At 33.2% G+C, this 12319-nt stretch overlaps 1 protein-coding gene across 4 annotated transcripts in view; it reads left to right on the forward strand.

Moving 5' to 3' along the window:
* Window positions 1-12319, forward strand: part of Eml4 (EMAP like 4) — a 140444-nt gene that overhangs the window by 66451 nt on the left and 61674 nt on the right. For all 4 annotated transcript variants that reach the window (XM_027934319.2, XM_027934318.2, XM_071601524.1 and 1 more), the window contains exon 3: window positions 10576-10705. In XM_027934319.2, coding sequence (XP_027790120.2) covers window positions 10576-10705 — 130 coding nt within the window. The remainder of the gene's footprint in view (window positions 1-10575; window positions 10706-12319) is intronic.

Below are 12319 nucleotides of genomic sequence, written 5' to 3' on the forward strand. Positions count from 1 at the left end.
CAAATAAAGTCTTAGAAGTGACCATTTGATTTGGCATTCATAGTAAGAGTATTAGAAACATCTTCAAGGTAAAATTTTATTGGAGTAATAAGGTTGAAAATCAAATTCTGGTATTTTGGGAAGCTGCAATTGAGAATTGTGGAATTTAGAGCAGTAAATATAGCTACTCTTAAACTTGATTGATCATAGTAGCTAGAAGAGAATATTAAATTGGAGGCTACTTTTAATTTGTGAGTCTAGTAGCTATTTTGAAACATTCAATTAATTGTTGTTCACCAAAGTTATCCTCCGGTGCATTAAATCATTCTGCCAACCTAGCTGCACCATTAACACTATTCCTCCCTCCCCAAATTCTTCCCAGGTTCTGGTAACCAAATTCTACCCTGTTCTTCTTTGAGATCAATTATTTTAGTTTCCACATATATGTAAGAATGTGCAGTATCTTTCTGTGTCTAGCTTATCTCACTTTAAAATAATGTTCCCCAGTTCCATCCATGTTGCTATAAAAGAAAGTATTTCATTTGTTTTATGCCTGAATAATATTCCTGTGTGTGTGTGTGTGTGTAAACACACGTACATGTATGTATATACACAGACACATACTGCATTTTCTTTAACCATTCATCTATCAATATACCCCTAAGTTTATTCCATATCTTAGCTGTTGTGAATGATACTACAGTAAACATGTGAGTGTAGATGTTTTTTCAACATATGGATTTTATTTCCTTTGGACATATACTTGTAGGTGGGATTGCTGGATCGTACGGCAGTTTTGTTAAGGAACCCCACCATATTGTTTTCCTTAATGTCTGCATTTTCACCTGCAGTTTTTGAGAGTTTCCCTTTTTTTGCCTCCTTGCCAGCATTTATTAATATTATTATTTTTTAATATAATAGCCATGCTAAATGGGTGAGATGTTACCTCATTGCTGTTTTGTTTATTTTGCTGATTTTGATTTGCATTTTCCTGATAATTTGTGATGTTGAGAATTTTTATACAACTTTTTTTTAAAAAGTGTTTTAAAATAGTTTTGTTAGTCTTTAAAAACACTTAAAATGTTTTGGTTATGCTGAAATAACAGTACATTGTAATTGAGGAAAATTTAAAGAATTTTTAACTCATTTTTTTGTTTACTAAAGTACTTCAGTAACGAAAATTCTGAAAAATTTAAGGGAAATGTAAAGACTGCTTTTTAAAAATTTAACAGCTACACAACATTTTGTATGATACCTCAGTTACTTAGACCTAATTCTCAGTGTCATAAAAATGTGAATACAGTTAAATAGCTATAGTTCCTTTTTTTTTCTAATATTGTTTTTAGTTGTAGATGGACACAATATTTTCATTTTTATTTTTACATGGTGCTGGGGGTTGAACCCAAAGTCTCACACATGTGAGACAAGCGCTCTACCACTGAGCTACAACCGCAGCCCTATAATTCCTTTTCCCTAGGAACTTTTTTGCAAGTTGTTGTTTCTAGTCCTTTTCTAGTTGTCTTTAATCATAATTCCTTTGTAACGACTTATCAGTAGTGAATTATTCACTTCTGGAGGAGCCACAGAACCACCTGTAGCTGCAGCATTGGAACTTTTAATTTTCATGTAATATCAACCTAATTCTTATTAATTAAAGATATGTTGAATTTCTTTCATTTGATTCTAAAATTCTACTTCATGTTTTACTTTGATTACTATTCTTATAAACATGCTAATGTGATATATTTTATTTCACATAAAATGGGGTCCACTAGTATCATTCATTCCCTTTAGTGGAAAATTTGCCTAATATGTTTTCTAATATTGATATTAAAACATTGAGAGAATGGGGCTGGGGATGTGGCTCAAGCGGTAACGCGCTCGCCTGGCATGCGTGCGGCCCGGGTTTTATCCTCAGCACCACATACAAACAAAGATGTTGTGTCCGCCAAATACTAAAAAATAAGTATTAAAATTCTTTCTCTCTCTCCCTCTCTCTCACTCTCTCTTAAAAAAAAAAAAAAAAAACTGAGAGAAATACCCCATTTAAAATTTTATTATTGGCAGCTCTTTGTCTTAGAGTTTATATGTGGTATACTATAGAAGTACTTGGAAAAAATATTAAGTGACTGTTCACTATTGCCATTTGTGTATAGCATAAAAATAGGTCAACTGTTTTAACATTAAACAGGATTAACATGTTAAGGGTACAATATTTGGTATAAACCTTTCAAGCAAAGTATTTTCAAATAAATGAAAAATTTTATAAAATACTTATTTAAAATGCTTTGTAAAGATTTATATTTTTCCCTTTCAAAAGTAAAGTCATAACCATTTTATTTCATGTGATTTTTTTTTTTTTTAATCCCTTGTGAAGTTAGAAAAGACTGAAGATACTTAAAAATTCTCTCTGTGGGTTCTACATCTATGGATTCAGTTAAACACAGATCAAAATTTTTCACAGGTGAACAAAACCATGCCTGGCTAAACACATATAGACTTTTTTTGTTGTCATTATTCCATACAGTGTGACACCTATTATCTAGCATTTATGTTGTATTGAGTATTTTAAGTAATGTAGAGATGATTTAAAGTATGTGGAAGAACTGGGTGCAGTGTTGCATGCCTGTAATCCCAGGCATTCTGGGGAGGCTGAGGCAGGAGGATTTCAAGTTCAAAGCCATCCTGAGCAAGAGTGAGGTGCTAAGTAACTCAGCAAGACTCTGTCTCTAAATAAAATTCAAAATAGGACTGGGGATGTGGCTCAGTGGTCTAGTGCCTCTGAGTTCAATCCCTAGTACCCCACTACAACCACCCCCAGTTAAAGTATATGGAAGGATATGCATAGGTTATATGCATATATCACACCATTTTATATAAGAGACTTGAGCATTTGTAGATTTGGGGATGGGCATGCTTCTGGAACCAGTCTCCCATAGGTATGGAAGGCTGACTGTATTCACTTTCTTTTTTTTGAGGGGGGGGTAGGGGGAAGATGATACTGGGGATTAAACCCTGGGTGCTTTACCACTGAGCTACATTCCCAGTTTTTTTTTTTTTTTTTTTTTTTTCATTTTTTTCTTTGAGACAGCATGAGGCTGGCCTCAAACTTGAAATCCTTCTGCTTCAGCCTCCTGAGGAGTTGCTAGGATTAAAGGTGTGTGCCACTGCGCTTAGCTGACTATTCACTTTCACATAAATCATCGACAGAGCAGTGATCATCATTATCATAATCATAAAGTATACATTTTCTATTATTATATATATATATATATTGGCAGTCAGACTAAACAAACCCCTACAGGTAGATCGAGTGGAACCCTTTTATGATGCTGTGATTAGAAAGATAGGTCAGCTTTCCCACTGCTGACGACAACTGTTAAATAATTTTGTTAAATGGTGATAATATGACTTGGCTTCAAGTATGGATCAAACTAAATGTTAATGATGTCTGTGTTTTAATGGCTTCATGATATTCTATATCACATCATAGTAATATTGCCATTCAGTAAATGCCCAAATCAGAAACACACCTAACTAGTCACTTCATTATATTTAGTTCTCTTTTAGTTTATCTTTTTCCATGTGCCAAAACTATTAAAAACTAAGCCTCATATTTTTCTAAAGTATATTGTGCCAGACACTTAACTGAGATATAAATTTTTCCCAGTACCTTTTAAGGTGGTTTATCATTTAAATTTCTCATATACCTTCTCTGTCAGAGAATTCTTTCCTTTTGACAGCATGTGTTCATAATATATGCACCAGTTGCAGTTGAATTTTTGCCAAAAGAAAAAAAATATGTACCTGTACTTTGGAACATAAAGGAAGGCCCAGGGAACATTTTAGCAGTTCTAACTGCCAGGAAGACAAATTATACAACAGCTGGTGCCTGGGAAACCCATTAGGACCTTTTGGGGGTGAACAAATGAATGTAATTTGAGACTACAACCTAGTGGCATTATGTGAAGATAAGCTGTTAGTACATAATTTTGCAGAGGTAAAAGAGTCATATTTACCTATCTAAAGGTAGTAACTAGTAATTTAAATCCGGAAACTGTTGGTAAATCAAAGATAAGAAGCATTGTAATTGCCACTGGAGAAATAAAAGAACTTAGTTTTAAAATATAGGGGTCAATTCTCCAAAAGCAATGTTCCCAATTATATAGTTTCTGGTGAGATAATGTGAAGACAGTTCTGTATTATTTGGCCCCTATCCCAAATAACATTTGGGAGAAGGTAGAGATTGTTAGGTTTTGCTGTGAAGGTTGTTAAGTAAATTAAAATTTTCAGATTGGGAAGGTATAAATCTCCTTGCTGGAACCATTCAGGTAAAATAACTGATAATTTTGATAGGGCATGAGGGAATGAGTCCTGATTACCTCAGAGACTTCTAGGTTGCCTTTTGTGTATAGATTGCCTCAGACCAGGTAGTAATTACCATTTACAGGGTTTCATTGCTCTGAGAGTCAAATGCCTGCATTGTCATTTTCAGTCAAAATATACTTAAAAAAAATCGTAGTAAGGAGTTGAAAGGACTAACATCTTCACGTGAAAAAAGAGGAAATGAGAAGGGTATATAGTTCCAAATGGAGAAGATAAAATTTGATGGAGTATATGTTAGTCTTTAGTCTTCTCAAAGAATGAAATAAGATAAAGGTGGCAAAGAGGTTGAGAATGAAGAGTGTGAACGAGAAGAGGTATGTAGTTGAAGCCATTGAGCATGTGATCAGGAATCTGATATAAAAGATTTTGAGCATTATAATTCTTTCTCCATGGATCATCTTTATCTTTCTTTTGATCAAAATTTCATCTAACTTTGAGACCTCTTTAATTATTTCCTATAAATTGTCTATTTTTTGTCTCAGAATTGTTTTAAAACTTTATTTGTATATCTCTATTGGCATTTATTTATGTTGTTTCTACTAGATTGTAAACTATTTAAAGACAAGGACAGTTGCTTACTACCATAGCCAGCCTTTAAATGACTCAATAAATAGCTAGTTGAATGAAGGAAGAAGAAAATTAGAGAAGTAGGAAATTGTGACAAAAGAAAATTACTGCTTTAGAGGGAGAGATGGGAAAATTTGCAAGAACAAAGATATTATGTATGGGGGTAACAAGGATTTTAGATTTTGAGATTTATAATATGTAAATCTTTGCTTTGTGAGTCTATAGTACTGTGAAATTCATCAGTTAATATTTAGGAACTGTCAGGCTAAAGTGTCAGAGAGCCCATTTGCTTGAGTCTTGCATTCAAGGAAAAAAAATGGGGAGGGGAGGGAAAGGAAAGAGAGAGAGAGAGAGAGAGAGAGAGAGAGAGAGAGAGAGAATGAGAATGACTTCAAGGACATGTCCTCCATCTGCCAAAGACCTGCTTCCTCCAACTAGGCCATACCTTGTAGATTTCTCCTAGTAGTTCATTAAATTATGAATTCATCAATTGATTAGATTGGATGAGATTACAGTCTTCATGATCCAGTCATCTTCCAAAAGCTCCATCTCAAAAATACTGCTGACTTGGGGACTAAGCCTTTAACTTAAAGGAACATTTTAGATCCAAACCAGAACAAATTCCTATTTGTTTTTCTGCCACAACTCAGATGGCTGAATTCTCTCTTCTTCCTGGTTATTGTACCTAGACTTAAATTTTCATTTCTTTGGCTACTACAGTATAACCTTGAGCATGCTAAATTCTCTGAACTTCAGTTTCTTCATCAGTAAAACTGTGATAATAATAAATCCTTTTTAATCTTGTGATAAAGAATATTAAAGGAGATTACAATTATAAAATAGTTAGGACAATACCTAACAAATAATAAGTGCTTGGTAATTAATACTACTCTGTACCACTTAATTGATGGAAAGTTTTATCTTCCTTTCATCTTTTCAGAATACTAGTCACTGCTTTAGGTACTGGAGATCTAAAAAAAAAAAAAAAAAAATTTTTATCCCCAAAGAAATTCGGGTAAAGTAAGAAGACAAGTCAATAATTATAAAATTGTATTATTTAATATTAATAAAGGTAAATTAAGAATGCTATAGGAGCACCTAGATAGATGCATAACTCAAACTGGTATTGAAGGTTCTTTGTTAAAGGTGACATTGCCACTCATTTATCTTCATGATCTTAATAGCTATTTACTGGTACCATTTACTCAATACCTGTGATCTAGATAGCTGTGCTTAAGAATTATCTGTTTACTAGATTGGTCCTCTTGTGTCCTTCAAAATTCATGTCCAAAAACTGAACTCATCTTTTGAGTTCTACATATTTCTTAAAATTGTTATTCCTTTTCATTCATGCTAACCAGCTCTTATTTCAGGTCCTCATAACCTTATTTTTGGACCACTACCCTGAAATCTCTTCACATACCCACTGGAACACAAATCCAACTAAGTCTTTTTTCAACTTAAAACCCTTTAGTGGATCTATATACAAAGTCTCTATGATCTAATCCGGCATGCCTTCCCTATTCAGACACCTCTCTTGTTGTATAGTTTAGCCATATCAAAGAGTTTTTTGTTTGTTTGTTTTGGTCTTCTCCACCCACCTCTGCCCACCCAATGCCCCATATATATACACACACACTGCTTTGCACTTTGCTCTTACATTTTTTTCTTTCTTTACATATACTAGAATAGGATCCTGCTATCTTATCAGCTACCTTTCAACTAGCTGTTTCTTACTTGTCCTTTAAGACTTCATTCTGTATTTCCCCTAGGAAACCTTGCTTGAGCTCTGTGTCCTTAATCATCCTTTCAAAATTATATGTGCTTTCTTTGTACTTCCACAATATCCCATTGATATATCACTTTGTTACTGTATTTACCACATTTTCATGTGCTTCTCTTGGAAGATTTTGAACTGTGTGATGTCAGTGGCTGCTTTGTACAGACACTTTTATAAAGGCAAGGCTAGGATCACAGTAAGTCCTGAGTAAATATTTAATGAGTGGGTGGATAATGAATATGTGTTAGTTTAGGCAAGTAGGGGTGACTAAGCATATGCTTGAAAGAAGGCCCATCCAAGTATGAAAGTGTAGAAGAATTAAAGTATTTCATTTAGGAGCTTAGAATAAACAGGCACAGGGTGTTAGATTAGGGGTGTCAAGAAGTGAGCCTAGGTAGGTAGGGCCTATTGCAAAAGATTTCTGATGTCTTACTAAGAATTTTCTTTTTCCTTTTTTTTTTTTTTTTTTTTTTTTTACTGGGGATTGAACTTAGGGGCACTTTACAACTGACCATATCCCCATCCCTTTTTATTTTTTATTTTGAGACGAGTCTTGCTAAATTTGATGAGACTGGCCTCAAACTTGCTATCCTTCTGCCTTAGCTTCCCCAATTCCCTGTGATTACAAGAATGCACCACCATTCCTGGCACAGTTTTATTCCTTTTTAAGATTAAAAATATTCCATTGTTATGTACATAGCACATTTTATTATGTACTCATCCATCCTTGGACATTTGTTCGTACCTTTTAGTTGTTATGAATGATGCTGTTATGATAATCAAGGGGTTTTTTGGTGTGTTTGTTTGTTTTGGTCTTCTCCATCCACCTCTGCCCACCCAGTGCCACACACACATACATACATACATACATACCGGCTTTGCTCTTACATTCTTTCTCTTCCTTTACACATGCTACAATAGGATCCTTGTATCAGCCACATTTTAACTGGCCATTTCTTACTTGTCCTATAAGATTTCCTCTACAAATCTGCTTGAGTCCCTGATTTCAAATCTCTTGGATATACACCCAAAGTGGAATTGCCAGGCCATATGATTATTGTATATTTAATTGTTTGAAAAACCACCATCCTGTGTCCTACAGTGGCTGTATCATTTTATATTCTTACTAGTAGTGCATAGGTTTCCAGTTTCTCCAAATCCTTGCCAATACTTACTTTTTTCTGTGTTTTTGTTGTTTTGTTTATTATCCTATCCTAATGAGAGTATGAATCTCTTTTGAGATGAAACTTGAGGTATTGAAAGAGAAATGGAAGTGAATTACAAGCTATATGTAATATCTGTGAGTTTGCATATATGTATACATTTGTACATATGTCTACATTTCTATAGTGGTTAATGGGTTTTTCTGTAATAAAAAGAAAAATCATATTTCAAAAAGTGTTGATATAGCCAAAGTAGTGCTAGGAGGAAAATTTATCACAGTAAATGCCTACAAAAAAAAAAAAGAAAAAAGAAAGCCGGGGAGTATAGTTCAGTAGGTATAAGACCTTGGGTTTAATCCCCAGCATTTAAAAAAAAAAAAAAGGAAGAGAAGAAGAAATCTCAAATCAATAAACCAACATCACATCTTAAGGAACTAAGAAGAAAAAACTAAAACCCAAGATCACAGAAGTGTGTGGAAATAATAAAATTATAACAAAAATAAATGAAGTAGAGCATAGACAAACAATAGAATCCATAAAACCAAAAGTTATGAGATAACACTTGATACTCCCTCAAGTGGTATGTTTTTTTAAAACATTGAAAATAGCAAATGTCTGCAAGGTTTGGTGAAATTGGAACCCTCATACATTGCTGGTAGTATTTTAAAATGATACAGCAACTGTGTGACTAAGTTAAATATAAAGTAATTTGTTGATTGTGGTAGCATATGTCTGAAATCTCAGCAGCTTGAGTGACTGAGGCAGGAAGATCACAGGTTCAAGGTTAGCCATTGCAACCTAGTGAGACACTGTCTCAAAAAATAAAAAGGACTTGTGTTGTTTACAGGTAAAACACCCCTGGGGTTCAGTCCCCAATACCAAAAATAAAATAAAATAAACATAGAACAATCATATGACCCAATAATTTCACTCCTAGGCATATATTCAAAAGAATTGGGGGAAAAAAAAAAGTTCAGATGACATCTTGTACACAGTGTTCATGGTGGCAATATTAACAATAGTCAAAAGGTAGAAGATCCAGATTATCATCAGCAGAGGAATGGATAAACAAAATGTGGTATATCCATACAATGAGATGATGATGATGATGATGATGATTTTGGTGGTGCTGGGTATTGAACTCAGAGCCTGTGAGGCAAGCACTCTACCAACTGAGCCAAATCCCCAGCCCCCACAATGAGATATTATTGAGTTATAAAAAGAGTACAGTATTTATATATGCTGATACATGTGTGAACACAAAATATTGTATGATTCCATGTATAGAAATTATCCAGAATTAGACAGATCTGTGGAAACAGAAAGGGTTAATAGCTGACAGGGGCTTGAAGGAGAAAGAAAGGAATGATGGGTAAATGTTTAGTGGGTACAGGGTTTCTATTTGGAATGATGAAAATGTTCTGGAAGTTGATAGTAGTGATGGTTGAACAACATTGTGAATATACTAAATAAATTATACCTTATTAAATGGTAAAAGTGGAATTTTTATGTTATTAGTGTTTTACCATGGCAGAGGAGAGGAGCCATTGATACCCGAAGTCACTTATTTAGCATGCTAAAATTAAATCTAATGACCAGTGTTATTAGCATTTGGGGTTTGAGGGTTATTATGTGTGAGATTTCTCATGAGAAGTTTCAAAAAGTAAATGCCGTAGGTCTTCCCCTTTCCCTGTACTGATTCGTTCAATTTGAGGTAGGATCTAGGAGCCTATATTAAGGATGTAATTATGATAATTATGATACAAGTAAAACCCAGTGGCTTATTGTCAAAACAGCAGTGTTACACTGCCATGTATTGAGCACTGTAGAATGTTAAGTATTTTAGTTCCTATATATAAAAGTTTTATTTTGTGTGTGTGCTTTTGTGAAGAAAAGCAAATATGAGATTGGTCAAATCAAAAAGTTAGATTTTACATGAATGCATGTGATAAAACTGACTTCAGAAATCAAAAGTATTCTCTATTTCTAAATTGTAATACTTTTGATTATCAATCTACATGACTTCATATCTTGTGATAAAACTGCTCCTGATCACACCAATCTACCCACCATACATTTGGTTCACTCATTCTTCTCTATAAGAAAAGAAACTACTTTATATATTTAGACTTTTTATGTGAAATAGCATTCTAAGATTTGACATTATGATTTTTAGGATTTAAAATATATTTCTGAAGATTGATGATATGAGATTTATTTGAGACCTAACCTTGAATCATGTGCTTTAAAGCTGCTATGCCTAGAAAGCAAACCATTTTGCTAAGAAAATGAGCAGCATTGCCTCACAAAAGGAAAGAGGAATAGACTGCATTTTTAGCAACTCAGCATCTCTCTATCGGTCTTTTTTGATAGGATTAAATCTTGTGGGCTGGGGATGTGGCTCAAGCGGTAGCGCGCTCCCCTGGCATGCGTGCGGCCCGGGTTCAATCCTCAGCACCACATACAAACAAAGATGTTGTGTCCGCCGAAAACTAAAAAATAAATATTAAAAAATTTCTCTCTCTCTCTCTCTCAAAAAAAAAAAAAAAAATCTTGTGATAATAATGATGTCCTATATACAAGTGAGGCAGTCTGACTGCTCACTGGTTCTAAACACTAATGGACTTAATTTTTAAAATTTTGATCTTTGTAATATTTTGAAGTTTGATATGAGTTTTTTATTTTGTTTTGTTTTTTTAGGCCAACCAAGCCTTCGAGAAGCTATTTCCATGTCCTGTATAACCAATGGAAGTGGTACGAACAGAAAAACAAGTCACACCAGTTCTGTTTCAATTGCAAGAAAAGAAACTCTCTCATCTGCTGCTAAAAGGTACCTATTTATAAAGGAAAAAGGGAAAAAATGCAAAATTATGTGTGATACAAGTCTTTTTTTGAAAAAAATATGAAATAGAGCTGTTTGTAACTCAAGTGAGCATGTCCTTTGAATTTTTCAATTGTGAATGAGACATCTAATCTATGCACATTGAATTTATATTCATCATTATCTGTCAAATTTTAGTAAGGAAATTTTTGTTTCTTCCTAAGGAAAGAGAACAATTTAATTTCCTGGTTTCTTTTTAATTTTTTTCAGGAAGAATTTATTGATAAATATCTCTGTATTTAATGAAATTCTGGAAGTGAAATTTCCTTAGCAAGTGATATATTTAATAAAACATTTTAAGGGGAAAATAGAATCTTTGATATATGTCTGCATTAGTGGGAAGTTAATAACTTTTTTCTTTAACCATAACTATAAAATTAAGGTTTAATTCAAAATATTATAATAACATGTTGTGTGCCTATTTTTGTCTGTGTCTGCATGTTGGGGGATGCTGGTCAGGAAGGCTATGGAATTGCTACAATATAACATTTTCAGTATATTATAGATTTGAATTCTGTATGTTCTTTTCATCAATCAGTTGAATCTTTTGTTGCAATAAAATTGCTTATAGGACTTTTCCCTTTTTTAAAATTTCTAGCAAATTATTCCATATAGAGTTTGGAGAGACCATAGAATGCATGAAGAAAAACCTTAAATAATAGAATAATATGTAACAATATTTTGATAGGAGATGTTTACCTCAATAAACTAATACCAGTGACTGAATTTTTCATAGTGTGGAATTGTAGATGTTTAACCAAACAGGTAGCTAAAGGAGTCATAAAGAAATAACAAGATCGTAAGTCCTTTAAAAACTTCCTCCTAGAATTTAATTGTTGAAGTCATCATGACAGCATCTAGACTTTGCTCTTTAAAGGATGCTAAAATTTGTTACCTGTCCATTTTAGGAAAAAATTCATAGTAGAATTTGTAGTAGAAATTTTTAAATAAATATTCATATTGTAGCTAATAACAGTTTGCTTTCAGCCCATTTCATAGGTACCTGTTGTACTATAGCTATATAGTGATCAGTATTATGCACAGGAACAATTTGATAACCTAAGACCAGCTGATTTTGTTACTTTATATCACAGGGACTTTATATTTTGCTTTTAAATAATCCCTAGTACCAAAACACCCAGAAAGAAAATCTCTTTTTGTTATACTGGGCCCACAGAAGAGTAGTGGCCCACATATTTAGGTTAGTTAGAAAACCAAGAACAAAGTAACTTCTAAATTTGAAAGGTAATCCGATGTTTTTGAGGTAAATTTTTATTTTTTAGTATATGGTTTTTAAAAATTTGAACATGAAATAGATAGTAGCCATTGTGGAGCCAAAAGGTATCAAAACTGAATCAGATTAAGAAATGTCACTGTAAAAATAACATTTTAAACTACTATAATGTGATAGTTAAATTGTGTGTACTATGTATATTAAAATATTTTTGGAATGTACTTCCTTATAGATTATGTACTTTATAGTAAAATTACAAAATAGCCTTTGTTTTAGACCTATAAGTAGTTGGTAGTTTTCTGCCTTTTCAATAATGAAATATGAGTTTT

This window comes from Marmota flaviventris, chromosome 14, assembly GCF_047511675.1.
Source record: "Marmota flaviventris isolate mMarFla1 chromosome 14, mMarFla1.hap1, whole genome shotgun sequence".
Lineage (NCBI taxonomy): Eukaryota > Metazoa > Chordata > Mammalia > Rodentia > Sciuridae > Marmota > Marmota flaviventris.